At 44.2% G+C, this 18,442-nt stretch overlaps 3 protein-coding genes across 14 annotated transcripts in view; 2 read left to right on the top strand and 1 right to left on the bottom strand.

Moving 5' to 3' along the window:
• LOC132990790 (uncharacterized) overlaps window positions 1-18,442 on the bottom strand; it is a 527,599-nt gene that overhangs the window by 98,526 nt on the left and 410,631 nt on the right. The gene's annotated exons all lie outside the window — the stretch shown is intronic.
• On the top strand, window positions 68-7,539 carry LOC132991444 (mucin-19-like). Its single transcript, XM_061060218.1, has 3 exons — window positions 68-168; window positions 1,510-1,603; window positions 1,693-7,539. Exons 2-3 carry the CDS (start codon window positions 1,564-1,566, stop codon window positions 6,942-6,944), a joined length of 5,292 nt encoding a protein of 1,763 aa, XP_060916201.1. The 5' UTR covers window positions 68-168; window positions 1,510-1,563; the 3' UTR covers window positions 6,945-7,539.
• On the top strand, window positions 8,929-18,298 carry LOC132990930 (E3 ubiquitin-protein ligase RING2-A-like). 5 transcript variants are annotated; one of them, XM_061059420.1, is made up of 7 exons: window positions 8,929-9,008; window positions 11,052-11,156; window positions 13,659-13,819; window positions 13,917-14,141; window positions 14,266-14,586; window positions 14,725-14,956; window positions 15,912-18,298. In XM_061059420.1, exons 2-7 carry the CDS (start codon window positions 11,079-11,081, stop codon window positions 16,089-16,091), a joined length of 1,197 nt encoding a protein of 398 aa, XP_060915403.1. In that variant the 5' UTR covers window positions 8,929-9,008; window positions 11,052-11,078; the 3' UTR covers window positions 16,092-18,298. The 5 variants fall into 5 exon arrangements, with proteins under 5 accessions (XP_060915403.1, XP_060915405.1, XP_060915402.1 ...); XM_061059422.1 differs by having other exon boundaries at window positions 13,662-13,819; XM_061059419.1 differs by having other exon boundaries at window positions 8,963-9,263.

The following is an 18,442-nucleotide window of genomic DNA, read 5'->3' on the forward strand; positions in this document are numbered from 1 at the left end:
ACTGGGTGTGGGAGGCCTCATTAAAATTAATTTTATTATTTGACGTAACTCAAATATATATGAAGGAGGGCATGCCAGGCTGAGAGACACAGATCAGAGAAACAGTCGAGGAGAAGAGATTAAGGAGACAGAGAACAGACAGCACACAGACTTCACTTCATCATCCAGGTACGAGTCTTTCTTAACTTCTGAAGCTTTCAACTTTGTCTGATTGTTTTTATTCAGACTTTGAAACTCGTTGTTGTTTTTTTAAATCAATGCAGGGATTATTTTAGCTTTGGTTTCTGTGCAGTACAAACTACATTTGTTCTTTTCTTTATCCATAAAAACTAAATCTTTCAGGTAAAGCATTTTTAAGGGTTTGTTTTGCACTCTTTTTTTTCTTTGATAGACTTTTTTTTTTTTTAAATGAGTGCATAGCTTCAATTTGATGTTTTTTATTTTTACTTTGGTTTTGTGACTTCACATTTCTCTGTACGCTGTTGTTACACAAGAAAAGCCATCCCGTCTCTTTTAACGATGGATGAAGGCTGTTTGCTTATACTCTTCAGGATTAAATCCACCTTTTTTAATCTAGTGGACTCATTGTGAATAACAATAATAATAATAATAATAATAATAAGCAGCGAAACACAGAAATCAGAGCCTCAATGTTTGTTACCATGCCACTGTGCCGGTATGCAGGGATTCACTGTTTTGTGAAGTGATCAGAGAACAAAGTTGTTGTTTTCACAGGTATGAAGTGTGCGCATGTTTCTTGCTGCTTGCTGTTTGGATGTGCCACCATCCTCTTTTTCCGTTTTTTTCCGTTTGTTTGATCTTTGACTGGTCATCAGTTTGTCCTCTCAGCTTCTTTTTTTTTTTTTTTTTGATTTGGGGGCATTTCTTGCATCTTGTTAACACTTGAAACCTTTAATTGGATATCTCGTCCCTGCATGGGAACTCAAAAGGCTTCTTGTACAGCTCAGATCAGAAGGACTTAATTCAGCTGCGGCCCCTGAATGTCAGTCACTGTGTGTTCTAAATTAGAATATTATAGCACTCACTTCACAATTGTTGACATTTCCACTTAAAGTCAGAGTACGCCCATCTATTTGTAGTTGTCATAATTTGTGTTCTGTTCAAGTGCAGCTCCAAGTCCAACACCCTCAGACATGCAAATACACCTTTAGTGTTTCCTAGAAGATAAGATATCTTTATTGTCACTGTACAAGTACAACGAAATACTGTTGGAGCAAGCCTGTAGATGTCTACCATCCGTAAATATATAAAAACGCTTATCCAAAATACAAAAATATACAATACTCACTGTTACCAATAAACAGATTTGGATTTTATTATTTCAGTGAATGAATTTGACCTCTTCATAGAGGGACTGAATAAGGAACCCCTCTGGGTCTCACATGTTTTTTCATTTGAAATATAAACTACAAGTTACCCCCCTGAGAAATGGAAGCTTGATAAATCTCCAATTTGTTTTCATAACCACCTCTTTTTCACATTTTATAGAACATCATCAGACATCTTTTCGGAGTACGTGTAGGAGATCAAAAAGAAGTCAGGATGATCATCAAGACTTTTATAGTCACCCTCATTGTTGCTGGTTAGTATTAAAAGTTATATTTATACAATGAGAACAAATCATGGAGACATACATGACTGAATTCTGACCAAACACTTTCGTACCAACAGTATTTTACAGCCAGCAAGCGGAGGGACTGCTGCGAGCCAAGTGTCCTGGATACACTACTATGGCTCCAACATCCACCATAGCTGCCACAACAGACATCCCGGCTACAGTAGGGAGACCTACAGGACCCTCAACAAATGCAGCAACCACCGGGGCAAACCCCACAGGACCATCACCTACAGGACCCCCAACAAATGCAGCAGCCACCGGGGCAAACCCCACAGGACCATCACCTACAGGACCCCCAACAAATGCAGCAGCCACCGGGGCAAACCCCACAGGACCATCACCTACAGGACCCCCAACAAATGCAGCAGCCACCGGGGCAAACCCCACAGGACAATCACCTACAGGACCCCCAACAAATGCAGCAGCAGCCACCGAGGCAAAACCCACAGGACCATCACCTGCAGAAACTTCAGCAAGAGCAGCAGCAGCAGGAACAGCCGCAGCGGCAGCAATTGCAGCAACTTCAGCAGCAACAGCCGCAACAGCAGCAGCAGCCACCACTGGACCCACAGCCGAAGCAGCATTAGCTGCCGCAGAGGCCGCCTCAGAAGCTGCAGAGGAAGCAGCATTGGCTTCCGTAGCCGTCCAAAATGGAACTCTGACACCAATTCAAGCAGCAGAACTTGCCCAAAAAGCTGTAGATGCAGCCAAAGCAGCAGCAGTAGCAGCACAAAAAGCAGCTGACACTGCACCAGCATCTACATCAGATCTAGCACACTCACTGGCAGAGCTATTAACAAATGCAACACTTGCAGCAGACAAAGTAGAAGAAGCCATATTCAATGCTGCACAAGCAACAACAGGAGAAGCTGCAGAGGAAGCTGCAGTGGACACAGCACATGCCACAAAAGATGCAGCCAAAGCTCTAGAAGAAATACAAGCTTTCCTTGCAGCTGCAACAAACATTCCAGAAGAATTGCAAGAATCTGTGAAAGCAGCAGAAACAGTCACAGAATTGACTGCAGAGGCAGCAACTAAAGCTAACAAGGCAGCAGAGGCCACAAAAGCTGCTGCAAATACAACAGCTGAAGAAGCAGGAGCTGAAAATGAACCCAACGCAATTCAAACTTCTAAAGAAGCAGTGGAAGCAGCTATGATGGCTGCAGATGCAGTAAAAGCTGCCTTTTCAGCAACAACAACAGTTCCTACAGTATCTACCACCGCAAAACCCACAGGACCATCACCTGCAGAAACTTCAGCAAGAGCAGCAGCAGCAGGAACAGCCGCAGCGGCAGCAATTGCAGCAACTTCAGCAGCAACAGCCGCAACAGCAGCAGCAGCCACCACTGGACCCACAGCCGAAGCAGCATTAGCTGCCGCAGAGGCCGCCTCAGAAGCTGCAGAGGAAGCAGCATTGGCTTCCGTAGCCGTCCAAAATGGAACTCTGACACCAATTCAAGCAGCAGAACTTGCCCAAAAAGCTGTAGATGCAGCCAAAGCAGCAGCAGTAGCAGCACAAAAAGCAGCTGACACTGCACCAGCATCTACATCAGACCTAGCACACTCACTGGCAGAGCTATTAACAAATGCAACACTTGCAGCAGACAAAGTAGAAGAAGCCATATTCAATGCTGCACAAGCAACAACAGGAGAAGCTGCAGAGGAAGCTGCAGTGGACACAGCACATGCCACAAAAGATGCAGCCAAAGCTCTAGAAGAAATACAAGCTTTCCTTGCAGCTGCAACAAACATTCCAGAAGAATTGCAAGAATCTGTGAAAGCAGCAGAAACAGTCACAGAATTGACTGCAGAGGCAGCAACTAAAGCTAACAAGGCAGCAGAGGCCACAAAAGCTGCTGCAAATACAACAGCTGAAGAAGCAGGAGCTGAAAATGAACCCAACGCAATTCAAACTTCTAAAGAAGCAGTGGAAGCAGCTATGATGGCTGCAGATGCAGTAAAAGCTGCCTTTTCAGCAACAACAACAGTTCCTACAGTATCTACCACCGCAAAACCCACAGGACCATCACCTGCAGAAACTTCAGCAAGAGCAGCAGCAGCAGGAACAGCCGCAGCGGCAGCAATTGCAGCAACTTCAGCAGCAACAGCCGCAACAGCAGCAGCAGCCACCACTGGACCCACAGCCGAAGCAGCATTAGCTGCCGCAGAGGCCGCCTCAGAAGCTGCAGAGGAAGCAGCATTGGCTTCCGTAGCCGTCCAAAATGGAACTCTGACACCAATTCAAGCAGCAGAACTTGCCCAAAAAGCTGTAGATGCAGCCAAAGCAGCAGCAGTAGCAGCACAAAAAGCAGCTGACACTGCACCAGCATCTACATCAGATCTAGCACACTCACTGGCAGAGCTATTAACAAATGCAACACTTGCAGCAGACAAAGTAGAAGAAGCCATATTCAATGCTGCACAAGCAACAACAGGAGAAGCTGCAGAGGAAGCTGCAGTGGACACAGCACATGCCACAAAAGATGCAGCCAAAGCTCTAGAAGAAATACAAGCTTTCCTTGCAGCTGCAACAAACATTCCAGAAGAATTGCAAGAATCTATAAAAGCAGCAGAAACAGTCACAGAATTGACTGCAGAGGCAGCAACTAAAGCTAACGAGGCAGCAGAGGCCACAAAAGCTGCTGCAAATACAACAGCTGAAGAAGCAGATACACAAGTAGATGAGAAGGAAGCTCTATCCACAAACAACGCAATAGAGGCTGCAGTGATTGCAGCAAAGGTCGCGAGTGAAGCCTCAAAAGCTGCATTTCCCAAAACATTGGCTCCAGGAGCAGCAGCTACGCTGACAGCAGCAGCAGCTTCTGCATCAGCTGCAGCAGCTTCCACAGCAGCAGCCGCAGCAGCCGCAACTTCAGTAGCTGCTGGAGCAACAACATCTCCAGATGCAGAAAAGGCTATAATAGCTGCAAAGGAAGCAGCCAGAGCTGCTGTATTAGTGGCTGCAGGAGAAGAACCAGCAATAGTGGCAGCAAAAGCTGCAACAAAAGCTGCTAAAGCCGCCCGAGCAGCAGCTGAAGCAGCAGCACAAGAAGCAAACACAGCACCTGAATCTACAGCAGCAGCAATTGCAGGACTACCAGGTGCAGCATTAATGGCAGCAGAGGCAGCTGAAAAAGCAGCAGCAGCAGCAGAGATGGCAGCCTTGGGTAAACCGACAGCAATCATTGAGATTGCAGAAGCAGCAGAATCAGTGGCCAACACTTCAATTAATGCAGCAGAAATCTTTGAAACTAAAATATCCTCTGCCAGTGATCCAGAAGCAGCAACAAGGCTCATGTCAATGTCAGCAGCAAAAGCAGTGGCAGAAATATCAGAGGCGGCAGCACGAACGGTATCAGCAGCAACTGGAATGGAGACAACGGACGAAATTGCAGAAATCATGAAAACAGCAGCAGAAGCAGCAGGAAAAGCTGCAGAAGCAGCAGCAACAGCAGCAGAAAATGCACTACCAAATACAAACATCATTCCTTTGACATTGCTGCCAATTAATCAAGTGCCAACAATATCACCACCAGTCACAGAAGAACAAGCTGTGCTTGTGACAACATCCACTGCAGCAGCAGCAGCAGCAACAGCAGTAGCAGCTTCAACAGCAGCAGCCGCTGGAGTACCTGTGTCTGAAGCAATGAAAAATGCAGTAGAAGCTGCAGAAGTAGCAGCCAAAGCTTCTGCATTATTAGCTGCAGGAGATACAACAGTAACATTAGCAGCAAAAGCTGCCACAGATGCAGCAGATGCAGCAGAAGAAGTTGCACTAGAGGCATTACAAGCACTACAAAATGCACCAGCATCTACAGCAGTTGTAGCAGAACAAATAGCAGAAGCATCTTCAAAAGCAGCAAAGGCAGCAAGAGAAGCAGCAAGAGCCGCTACCATGGCTTCACATAAAGTAACACCAGAAGCAATTACAGCAACTGCACAGGCTGTAAGAAGGGTTGCAAGAGAAGCAGAAGGAGCAAAAGAAGCGTTGTCAGCAGTTACAGATGAAATAGCAAAAGAAATAACAGAGGAAACACAAGCAGCAGTTGCCATAGCAAAAACAGTGGCAGATATGGCAGAAGCGGCAGCAATTACAGCAGAAACATCAGCAAACATTGCATCAACAAACAACACAAAAATAATGATGTCAACAGCAAAGGCTGCAGCAAGATCTGCAGAGGCTGCAGCTGGAGCAGCAGCAGCTTTATTGTCAATAGCTTTTACAGAATCAGAAGGAAATGCAACAGCAAGACCAATTACCGTTGAGACAACACAAGCTGAAACTGCAACAGGAGGGGCTGCGTTAGAAGCTATAGCAGCCAAAGCACAGGAAACAGCTGTAGCTGGAATGACATCAGCAGCTGCAGCAGTAGCCGCCGCAGCTGCAGCAGCTGCAAATTCTGCTGGAGCAACAGAAGAAGCAAAAACTGCTGCAAAAGCTGCCAGATCAGCACAAATAGCTGGTGCATTACTGCAAGAGGGGTTAGTACCAAAAGAATTTGCTGTAAATGAAGCAAGAAAAGCAGCAGAGGCAGCAGAGGCAGCATCACAAGCAGCAATACAAGCCGCAATAGGAACAAGACCAGAATCAGCAGCAAAGCAAGCAGCAGAAGTAGCAGCATCAGCTTCACAATTAGCAAAAGCAGCAAAAACAGCAGCAGAAGCTGCAGCAGAAGCAGCATCTGGTAATGCAGACCAAAAAATGTTGAAAGCAGCTGAAGAAGCTACCAAAAGAGTTGCTATGGAAACAGAAGACGCATGGGGAAAATTAGACAACGTGTTATCAGCCATTCCAGGGCCGACAGCTGAGGAGAAGGCATCAATACAAGAGGCCCAAACTGTGGCAAAGATGGCTCAAACAGCAGCACTGGCAGCAGAGGCAACAGTAGGAACAGCAGCAAGTGCAGTGTCAGAACCAACAGAAGAAGATGCAGCAGACCTGGTAGAATCAATGGCAGTATCATTAGACGCAGCAGCATCAGCCGCCTCAGCAGCAGCATCGGGTGCAGAAACAGCCGTGTCAAGACAACCAACACAGGCCAACACAGCAACAGGAGCACCAGCAGGATCTGCAACAGGTGCCGGAGCAGGAACTGGCACTGGCACTGGCACTGGCACTGGCACTGGCACTGGCACTGGTACTGGCACTGGCACTGGCACTGGTACTGGCACTGGCACTGGCACTACTTCAAGTTCTTCCGGAGCAGGATCAGGATCAGGATCAGGAGGGTCCTCGGCAGCAGTGAACAACAAAATCAGCATCATTTCTGTCACAGTGGCTGTCTTAGCTGCTGCACTCCTTTAAAGACCAGCAAATTTTTATTTGTGTTTCACGATTGATGGACTCTTTTTGAACGTTAAATGCAGAGATGTATTTATTTATTTTCCTATATCAAACTTATACTATGTATTTTTTCACTATGCAAATCTAATATTTTACCTTTTAAAAGCCAGGTTAAGAAAGGTTGATTTGTCCTCTCACTTTACTACCTTTACTAATCATTAACAGTTGCAAACATAGATGATGTTGAATCTTTGAAATAGGTGTAAGTTATTCTATTTATTGTCCTATTTATTGTGTACATGTGTAAATTCCATTGTTCATTGCTTGAATGACAAAAAGTGATTTTAGGATTAATGTCAAGTGATTGAATGCGCGTGTGTGTGAGTGTGTCTGATCATTATATGAAGATCTGTCTGAAGAAAGGACCTTTGTGATTGTATGAAGTGATTCAAATGATTCATGTTATTGTCATTTAAATTGTTTTTAATTCATGATTCTGCAACCAAAAAAACCCAACAACAGATGCACTTATTCTTGGCACTTATTTGTGATAATTATGTTCACCTCTCAATTAATCAATAAATGAAGGTAAACTGTAAACTGGTCTCTTCTGTTTTATGCAGCCCTCAGTAACAGGAAGTGTTCATGTGACAGCATCAGAATCTTTCATGGTGTATGCTACAGAGATTACAGATGCACTTTAGCAGCTACTGTATAAAACTACAAATTTGCAGCTTTGGGAGTTTAAAAAAAGGGAAATTCAACATTTTATTTGTTTCCACTTTTGGTTGGAAATGAATAGTTCAACATCTTTTGAGGATTTTTGGTGAAAAATGAAGTAATATCAAACAACAAATCTTATTTTGGATTGAAAGCAGGCTTTATTAGCAACAGGAAGACCACCTTTAAATCGTCAAAGACAGTGAGAAAATAAACCCCCAAATGAAAAACAAATAATCAAATAACAGACGGCTCAATATGAACAATCGGGTCTGAGACAAGAGGAATGAAGCCTCAACATACAAACAGTTTATGTTTAACTTTAAAGTTGTTATAAGCTCTTTAAACAAACACAGATGACTACAGATAACTTACAGATAAATCAAATACAAATATAAGAATGTGTTTTAAAGTATATTTACAGCTCTGTGTGTCTGCACAGTGAGTGTGCAGAGATCATTAATGCATTCGATGAGGTCATGCCCAGTCAGTCTTTCGGGGGCTGGAGCCCCCTCAGTATTATTTCTAATATAATTTGTTGTAACAATAAATAATATTTCAAGTCAGACCTATTCTTCTGCTCCTACCAAAGCAAGTTACAGCAAGAAATCGCTTCACAACAGACAGACACACAGATGTAAACAGTTAAGATCATTTGGCACCTGTTAAAGGTGTTACTCTTCCTTCACTTGTGAGGGTTTAGCCTCTACCTCGCTAGCAAAGATAGTAATAACTTGTTAAAGCCATGCAATCGTCTGTATAATAACAATAACAAGACGCCTTTCAAAGCACTCAAGGTCACCTTACAAAGCAGAAATAAAAACAACAAAGTAACAATACTCGATAAAATGAACATTAATAAGACAAATTTACAGGACATAGAGGATTTATGAGACCTCTTTGGGGAGCCAGGTCTGTCTATGGTGCCCTCTCGATGGCGAGGCCGTGTTCCCTGAGTCTGTAAACATTCCCTCAGTTTTGTATCAGTCACAGTGGTTAGATATTCTGCCACTGTGTAATCTCAATTTAGGGCCAGGTAACACTCTAATTTGCTCTGTTTTCTGGTTGATTCTTCCCAATGTGTTAAGTAGTTTTATTGTTGTTGTTTAATAATTTGGTTTATTCTGATTGAGTTTCTGTCTGAGGGCTCTGCTTGTGAGTCCCAGATATATCTATCTATCTATGTATCTATGTATGTCTCTATCATCTTTAATGGCTTTTCTGTTGTAATACACCGGGCGGCCACTTGGTGTCACTATGGTCGGGAAAGGGGTGATGAAGCGTCCGCTGTGCAGCCGCCGACTGCGCCAGTTGTTCCGGGGAGCAGAAGAAGAATGATGGACCGAAGCTAACGTTAGCTAGCAGGTGGGGCTCGGAAAAAAATGTTGCGCTCTGGATCTTTTTGTCTCCGATTTCCTCTTCCAGTGAGTCACAGCGGAAGCTAAAAACACACCTCCGACAGCGTAACGACTCGGGTAGAAAACTAACACTGGTAGTGTGTTGCTATAGTGATTCATTTAGTTGTTTTGGTGGGCTGTGTGTGCGTGTGTTTGTGTGTGTGCCGCGGGAGGGGGGTCGGTGGTGTCTCCTCCGCTCAGCTGTCCGTCACTTCAACGTCAGGTGAGTTTTAAACGTTGATTTCCTGCTTTTCTGTGCCTCCACTTTAAAGTCTTCACGGACGGATTTTTACATTTGGCTCTTGGCTTGTGAAAACAAAGATGATAAACCAACTTTGTGAACTTCTTCATCCGTTAAAACCGTGATTATGAATCACTGTAAGAAGTTAACAAAGCTTCTCACTTTGTTCAGTATCCGGCTGACTTTTCCCCCTCACACTCATCATTAGGTGGTTTATTCTTTTCTTTTTTTAATGTGCTTTTGTTGTTTCTCATGAATGCATTAAGTGTGTGGCAGCTTAGTGTTATTTGGCATAGCAGTGGTGTAGTGCAGGGAGGATACCCACTTATTGTTTAGTCTCCATGGGGAATGACCAGAAGCCCCACGATACGATATGTTCACGATACGATATTATCACCATACTTGTGTCACTATACGATATTAATGCCATTTTAAACATTTTGCAATATGCTGAGATGTGGATGTTGTGATACAATGATGTTAGTGTTGTAGTCAAGACCGCATTAACCCGAGACCAGAGTGCTCAGAGGCCGAGACGAGACCAAGACATTTAGGGATCTTGGGGTGTATTTTAATGTTACGGCCCAGACACGCCAAGGAGATCGTTGGCCCGTCAGCCCTAGTTGAACCGTTGATGAGCGGTCGTCGCCCTAGTTGTCCGGCTCCGCTGCTACCAGTCGGCGAACCGTTGGCCTTTTTTTGGTCGGTGAGAGAGATCTCTCTGATTGGCTGTTTGGAGGTTTCATTTCTCTCCAGCTCTCCTCACAGGTTCAGGAAAGCCCCTTGAGCACGCCGCTGTAGTCTCCATGCTTTCGCTCATTAGTGCGGTTTCTCCTTATTTGTCTCCTCCGCCTCTTCTTTTCTTTTTCCACTAAAAGATCAAGGGCTGACAACGCCAGCGTCATTTTCATCTTTTTATCAGACATTATTCTCTATTAGTAGGCTACATATAATACGAGTGGTGAGCGACAGCGGTGTGAAAATGGTCTTCTCGTATCATAACAACGGACTACCGCTGGCATGGAGAGTTATTTCCTTCTCACTTGGAGCAGAACGTACGTGGTGGTTGGCCGTCGGCTGCAGTCTTTGTGGCGTGTTCAAGTGCAACTTTTTGGTCAAGACAAAAGGTGACATGAGGCGACGCCGCTAGTTCTTCGCCGTCTGCTCGGTGTGTCAGGGCCTTTAGTTTGTGATTCTGCTCTCTTGGTTTGGCTGCGTCTTATCTCTCAGCAGGAGTCGAAAGGGAATTCTTTTTTTTTAAACATGAGTTTTATTAAGTTGCACAGAGCCGCTGGTGAGGTCCTTGTGCGCCCACGTTCTCTCTCCCGGCTCTCTCGTGTGCGCTGCAATTATATGATTAAAACAGAAAATAAATAAAAACAGGTAACAGAAGTATACTTAAGCGGCCCTCACAAGCATCGTCCATGTGTGGTAAACACTGTTTATGGATACTTTTTTTTACAATTGCAATCTGACCTCTCGGGTGACACCTCCTTTGGCCAATCAGGACTTTTCCATTCACAGTTTTAAGCCTCTAATAGCCTATGAGAGCCTGAGTTGAAAAGAGGTGACTGACCCTGTACTGATGTATCAATTCTCGGCCAATTGCACGCAACTGTGACGATGGCAGATGTTTCTTGTAGCCAATCAAAATTTGAACAGGTGCATATGCTGCTAAAATCAAGCACTCGAGTATTTCAAACACTGGATTAAAAGTACGAGTTATTTTTTTTGGGACTAAACCACTATTCCTCTCTCTTCCTGTCTCAGCTCAGCGACGCCTGGGAACCAGCAGGCATGGCAGCTCCAGTGAACATCCAGGCTCCCAGTAAGACCTGGGAGCTGAGTCTGTACGAGCTTCACAGGAGCCCTCAGGTAAACACTTATCTGCGTGTGCGTGTGCGTGTGTGTGTGCGTGTGTGTGTGTGTGTTGTGTGAAGTTTTTTATCTTATAGGCTTAAAATGCAATTTTTCACACTTAAATGTAATAGAAATCAAGTACATCCTCTGAAAATAACTCTGTGAGTCATGACTGTCTACAATGAGCGTAACACCCGAGTCCCGCTGTGATGTTTTCCAAGTTTCCCTAGCCGTAGCTTCAGTTTGTTTACATCGGCGGGACGGCCGGCCGGCTCATCCCCTCGCATATAAAATGAGCAACGTAAAGGTTGATATCATGATACGAATATTAATTAAACGGGGCACTTTGGAGTATCATAAAAAAGACAAGTGGCCGAGCGCACAAGCTGCTCCTGCATTACGCTGGTAATACATCACATCAGCAAACAGGCTGAACACCTGAGAGAGGTGACACAGAATGCAGGTTTTCAAGAGAGATCGAAGGAGCGATATTTCTTTAGTTTTATTTGCTCACAAGTTGCCAGAATTTGATCAAAGCTACGGGACTCAACCGCTGCACTGCGCGCGCATCATGACGGTCTTCAGTTCTGTCCACACTTCTTACCAGTTTCTCCTGTCTTGACTGATGTAAAACAAAAGTTTTACTAATGATAACAAAGCTTCCTATGGAGTGAGCCACAAAGAGCAGCAGAGAAACAATCATCTCCGTGCTGCGTAATGGCCCAGACCGTCTCCACACATCCAGACTAAATGAAAAGTGAAAGGGCTGTTAAATCAACAGTCACTTTACACGTTGTACTGCTCCCTAATACTCCCATATATTATTTACTGTGTAGAAGTGTGGGGGAACACGTACAAAACAAATACAGAACCAGTCTTCATTCTCCAGAAAAGAGCCATAAGGATTATAACTAACTCCAACTACAGAGAACCCACTCTTCATCAAACTGAAAACACTGAAACTTAAGGACTTGGTCGACTTTAAAACCACTCAAATCATGTACAAAGTTAAAAATGATCAGATACCGAACGGTATCCAAAAGTTTTTAGTCCGGCCCACTTGAGGTCTCATTTGAACAAATCCGGCCCCCGACCCAATCGGACTTTGACACGTAAAAGTAAAACATTTTTGATTTATTGTTTCTTCAGTCGCCTGTTTCAAAATGTAAACCATCTCCTCTTAAAATGATGTGAATTTCAATGTAATGTTACCTACGTAAGCTGGCCGAGAGGGAACTAATGTTAGCCAGGAGGCTAGCGCTAACAGTACTGAGCGAATGTTCATACGTTGATTTAAATCAAATCCTGGGAGGGTCCTTCTGCGGGCGGTCTTGGCTGTAGTTACTGTTTTGGATGTGAAGAAATGGTTTTAAGGTCACAAGTTGCCCAATGGCTCAGACAAGTATTTCACCTTTAAAGAGATCAACGTTATGAAGCTCTAGAAAAGGGATCCTTTCTGTTGTGTATTCAGAAACTTAGAATAAATACCTGAGCCTGTCAGGGACAAAAACAACGACCGTCAGTTGTACTTGGATTGTTTTAAATACCACAAAGATGATGTTGGAACCACTGCAGCCTGTTTCACGGCTGCTGACTGAAACAGTCTGCAGAAATTATTTAAAAACTTTTTGACCCCGACACTGTTTTGGTGTAAGTATATCATAGAATCTGGGGAACTATATGCTTGGAGGACAGCCTTAAGTGCTTGGTTTAGAATTATGGCTAAAAGTCAAAATCTCTTGTGCTCTTGTCCATATTAATTCATCCTAGTACTTTTTTTTTATCCTTCTTTCCTTAAAGAAGAGTTAATCTAATTTGTCATCAGGCATTGTTTTAATATTCAGTTTCATGTCTTTCATAGAGCAACAGGGTTGAACAGGTCAAAAGGCTTCATGTCTCTGCTAGGCCTCAAATGGTCAAATTAGCTCTTTTAAGCACCTTTAAAAGGAGTTTTTGACATCAGTCTTGTTCACAAAGCATACAGAATATAGTGGAGAATGACCCTCTGTCTTTTGGAACATTTTCACACTTTTTAACACCCTTTTTCGATGTTTTGATAAAAGTGTTTCAATTGTGAAAGGTTTGGCAAATTGAGAGTGGGGCCTTAAGTGACTTGTGGGCTCACAAAATCTCTTAGAAGAGACCTAGGAAGTTGATTTGGATAATGGATTTAAAATGTGAGTTTACGGAGAGGGGGGAGGGGGGGCCCTCGGCCTTTAAACCGACAGTGGGCGTGACTGCACGATTGCGCATGTCAGCAGTACACTAGCAGACCATAATGCAGCATAATGGACTTTTTGAATGGGTTTTTGCTTAGATTCCTGGAATGGGAGCTTTGGTTAACACAGATTGTGTTTTTGCAACCAACCTGTTTTTGCAACCAACCTAGCGCTAGGTTGGTTGGCACAGGTTTAAGAATGCGGAAATTGGCGAAAAAATTTAATTTTAGCAACTGCTTCTGCAGACACTTGATGTCCCAAGTTGAGATCATTAAACTTAATGTCTGTGTTTGTTGAGGAGGCCATTGTGGACGGGACAGAGGTGGCCGTGTCTCCTCGTGCTCTGCACAGTGAGCTCATGTGTCCCATCTGTCTGGACATGCTGAAGAACACCATGACGACCAAAGAGTGTCTGCACCGCTTCTGCTCCGACTGCATCGTGACCGCGCTGCGATCAGGGTGAGCGCACACACAGCTTCCTTACTTTTTTTTTTAAAACCAGAGTGTTTAAACCGTAAATCACAGTAAACACGGCTCCTCCTCCCCTCGCTCTCAGGAACAAAGAGTGTCCCACCTGCAGGAAGAAGCTGGTCTCCAGGCGTTCGCTGCGCAGGGACTCAAACTTCGACGCCCTGATCTCAAAGATTTATCCGAGCCGGGACGAGTATGAGGCCCACCAGCTCCGGGTCCTGGAGCGACTCAACAGACTCCACAACAAGGATGCGCTGAGCTCCAGCATCGAGGAGGGGCTCCGACAGCAGGCCCGCTACAGGTCTGAGAGGTGGGGAGACCATGGAGGGTCACGTTTTTGTTGTGATTTCAGGGTTACAGCAGGAAATAGAAAGTTATGAATATGATGAGATATCGGCCAAGCAGACTGTTACATGATTACCTCCTCTCTGCAGGAACCACCGGGTCAAGAAGCCGACCCAGGAGAGCGACAACACCACCTTCAGCGGGGCGGAAGACAATGGCGACTCCCGCTCTCACCTGTCTCACGACTCCGCCCCCTCACACGCCCCTCACTCCCGTGGTCAGACCACCTCAGAGGCCGGACCGAGCAGAAAACGCCCCCGAGCGTCAGACGACGGCTCCGGGCCAGAGGCAGACAGCTGCAGCCCCAACCCTCCGGTGAGACGCCTCAAAGAGGGGCCGGCCTCGGAGATCGAGCTGGTGTTCAGGCCACACCCACAACTGGTCCACGCCCAGGACTACAACCAGACCAGGTAAGACTAGATCGGATGCCCCTATTTTAAAAAAATGTCTGTTCCGTATATTCAAAGCAGTCAGGTGTTCACAAGTTAACTTTCCCTCTTGTATCCTTTAAGATTCCTGAATATTCATCTCATAATCTTCCTCTGCAGGTTTGTGAAGACGACAGCCAACGCCACCGTGGACCATCTGTCTAAATACCTCGCTCTGCGTATCGCTCTGGAGGACGGGCAGAGCAACAAAGAGAGGGAGGACAGAGGGAGAGAAGAGGCAGCAGCAGAAGAGACTAAAGGAGCAGCAGGGAGCGGAGAGGGCTCGACTCTGAACCACGTCAGTGAGAAACAGTACACCATCTACATCATGACGAGAGGAGGACAGTTCTCTGTGAGTAACCGAAACCAGGCGCACTTTTCACAAGACTTAAAAATGTGTCAACTGGGCAGGAAATACAACCATGAAAGCTTACATACATTCAGCACTTATGGTGAAACCTTCATACGCTGAAGAGATTTAATGAAATTTTGATGCTTTAGCGTTTTTTATTCTCTCATTTATTCACACATGGCCTTTTTCTCTGACACTTGAGAACAACTCTTTTTGGTTACGAAGGTTAGGACAGGAAGTTAAGCGCAGAAACAGGAAGTGGTTAGGGATCCCAAACTGAGGTCAAACAGCTCAAAGGAACCGTAACAAAGGTCAATGTGTGATGTCATAAGGTGGATATTACTTTGGACTCGTCAGCTGAGCTGTCTGAGAGTTTGTTAAAGTGAAATGAGACGTTCAAAGATGCAGCAGTGTCCTTCTTTTACATCACTGAGACTACAGGGAGACAGTGAGGACGATTATCTACGGTGAGCCTGAAGGGACAAAATAACAGGAGATTAATCGGTATAACAAAAGCAATAATTTCAGACCTTAATTAATGCGATTTTAATGCAAAGTTAATGCTGACAGCCCTAAGCTTAACATGTCCTCAAACCTCCTTTTTGGATTGCAATTCCTAACCAGCGGCGTAAGAAAGCTCCGACGTCTTTACACCTTAAGGCATTCATATTGACTCTGCGCAGGTGCCACTTTGTGTTACGGCAGTGTGGAAGCGTGAGAGAGAGCGTCACAGCAGGAGCTCCACAAACAAAACAGCGCTGCACTCCCCCGCTGGCCCCGCCTTTCCCGTCTCTCCCCTGTAACGTCTCTGTTACTACCTCCAAAGGCGGCACAGACGGGGAATCACTTAAACCCCCCATTGCGCCTCCATGACATTCATATTGAGCCTTCAAACAGCAGTGTGATTAGAGCTTCTGTTACATTGGACTCACTCCCCCCCCCCCTCTCTCCTCAGACGCTGAACGGCTCTCTGACTCTGGAGCTGGTCAACGAGAAATACTGGAAGGTGAGGAAACCGCTGGAGCTTTATTACGCTCCCACAAAGGACCAACAACAACCACAACAACAACCACAACAAACCCCACAGCATAAGTCCCCCCCTCCTCCTCCCCCTCCTCCTCAGAGGGAGGGGTGAGCAAGAGCAGCGTGATGTTCTCCATCTGATTTAACCACCTGAAGTTAAGTTTCCACGTTTCACTGTTGTACTATCTTTGTGTGTCTTTTAAGAACTGAAGATGGTCCCACCAGGTTTCACATGCAAAACGGCTTTTTTTATTGTGAGTTCTGGAGGCGGATTTATCAAGAAGAACTAAACGGATCGTCAGCGGAAAACAAACCGCTTAGCCGCTGCTGAATTTCTGTGCTCTTATAATCCGGTGTGATTTATATTCTGGATTTTACGGTAATTTAAAAAGCAACTTAAACAGACAAAGTGTCAAAAGAGAATCTGCAGCTCAAAATACTTCTGTAAGCTGTTCTGTTTTTGTGTTTATAGCTTTTAAGACTTCAGAGTTTTGTATTTACATCAGCATAAGAAACATCGGGTCAGCGCAGTCGAAGTGGTCGTAAAAGAAACGTTCTTTCAGCAGTTTGATCTAAACTTCAGGTTTGAATTGATCTATTTATGGAAAGTTTTGTATGATTTAATTTCTAAGATCTGAACGGGAGCTATTTGTCGCTCTCAATGAAATTACAAGATCCCGTTGTTGCCGTGGAAACGCTTGGCGCTACAAACAAATGTTGCTCAATTACTCTTTTATCGTGCTGCAAAGGTTTTAACTGCTTTAAATAAGACACAGAATTGATGTACTTCAACATCTACGTTTAAAAATGAGGCTTCAATCGTTCCTGTTTCTTTCATCGTCAAGGGCTGAAGGGGGGGGGGGGGCTTCCCAGCATGCACTGGGGTAGACAGGGGGATTATTCACATTTAGGCAGCAATATTTAACTTGTGATGGGACTCCCTTCATCCCTTTATGAAAAGTTCATTTACCGTAGTTAAGTGTGGTTAAAATTATGTTTTTCAAACTTGTGGACATTTTTTTGTTTTCATTTTTCCACTTTGTGACGTCATAAAAAAAAAATAAAAAAAAATCACTTCAGCTCCTAATTCTTCTTTAAAAGGTCACATATTCTCCTCCTCTTCAGTGTAAATAAGTCTCAGAGCTCCTCAAAACATGTCTGTGAAGTTTCTTGTTGTAAATCCACTCTGATCCTGTATTTGATCATGCCTATAAACCCCTCTATTTCAGCCCTGCTCAGAACAGGCTGTTTCTGTGTCTGTACCTTTAAATGTAAATGAGCTGTGTCTGACCACGCCCCTCTCTGGAAGGGCTTCGTTGTCTCTGGCTTTCTGACTCCATGTCCAATTGTTAACAGTGAGAAGGCAGACTCAGAGGGCAGAACAAACACCTAGCTGTGGGAGTGTCAAACACCTGGGGGAGGGGTTACTGCCCTTTGTGATGTCATGAAGGGAACATCTCCAAACAGCCTGTTTGAGCACACATTTTCTGAAAAGTGGAGCAGGCAAAAGACGGAGAGGATGGATTTTTCTCATCATTGGGGGGTTTGTAGACAGACTAGAGACACATATTAGAGTTACCATGGTAAAGTTTATTTTGTTCAATATGTGACCTTTAAAGGGCAATTACTGCTCTTTTTTTTTTTTTTTTAACATTGGCTCTTTTTGTATGAAGGTATTTCATAAACAATTGTTTAGTAGAGGAATGAATCCATCATATATAGCAGGCTAACTCCTGCCAACGTGTTTGTGCAGTTGGACGGTGTGCATGAGATTGAAATGACCACATTTCCGGGACCTAGGACTCCTATATTAGTTGCCATGTTAACCAAGCAGTTCTGGATATCATCTGATTTTTACTAGAATTACATTGAAGTTTAAAGCTCTGATAAAGTTCCAGTACTAACTCATATTTACAGTTTTAATTATTCCTCTGTGATGTCTGCAACACAGTCCTGTGAGGAACATGCATGAGATTATAGTTTTTGTCTGACGTCACAGAAAGGAGTCTGACAAATATGGAGACTCTTAAGTGTGTAAAAACAAAGAGCCAATGTTTTAAAAGCAGCATGATTCCCTTTAACAAGCTTGCATGGACATTTCTTTCCATTCCTCCATCTTTAAAAAGCCATAAACCTTCAGTCGCCCTCCCTCTGTCTTTATGCACTTTATATCTCCTGCAGCCATAAGTTTCCGGCCTTACCTCAGTTTGTACCTAATGTTTGTACATGAAGAATAATGCAACATGTCTTTTAGCTTCTGTAATATACAAGTCTTCATTCCTCTCAGTGATGCAGCACAATAAACCAAGTTCAACCCGAGGCCTTTGTGACGTGTCGATTAATTCACATAACTGAGAAACTTTAGCAGATTTCACTGAAATGATAAAGTGACCTTACTATATGATCAGACATTGAGGAAACATGCTATGTTGAAGTGCTGGCTTCTCTGACAACAATGCAGCA

This window comes from Labrus mixtus, chromosome 16 (genome assembly GCF_963584025.1).
Source record: "Labrus mixtus chromosome 16, fLabMix1.1, whole genome shotgun sequence".
In the NCBI taxonomy this organism is placed as follows: domain Eukaryota; kingdom Metazoa; phylum Chordata; class Actinopteri; order Labriformes; family Labridae; genus Labrus; species Labrus mixtus.

What these genes read in the sequence shown, in the direction of transcription:
- LOC132991444 (XM_061060218.1), top strand. Translation starts at nt 1,564, where the DNA reads ATGATCATCAAGACTTTTATAGTCACCCTCATTGTTGCTG. An exon ending in AGTCACCCTCATTGTTGCTG is followed by an intron (nt 1,604 to 1,692) that starts GTTAGTATTAAA and finishes TCGTACCAACAG; the next exon opens with TATTTTACAGCCAGCAAGCG.
- LOC132990930 (XM_061059420.1), top strand. Translation starts at nt 11,079, where the DNA reads ATGGCAGCTCCAGTGAACATCCAGGCTCCCAGTAAGACCTGGGAGCTG. An exon ending in CAGGACTACAACCAGACCAG is followed by an intron (nt 14,587 to 14,724) that starts GTAAGACTAGAT and finishes CTTCCTCTGCAG; the next exon opens with GTTTGTGAAGACGACAGCCA. An exon ending in CGAGAGGAGGACAGTTCTCT is followed by an intron (nt 14,957 to 15,911) that starts GTGAGTAACCGA and finishes CTCTCTCCTCAG; the next exon opens with ACGCTGAACGGCTCTCTGAC.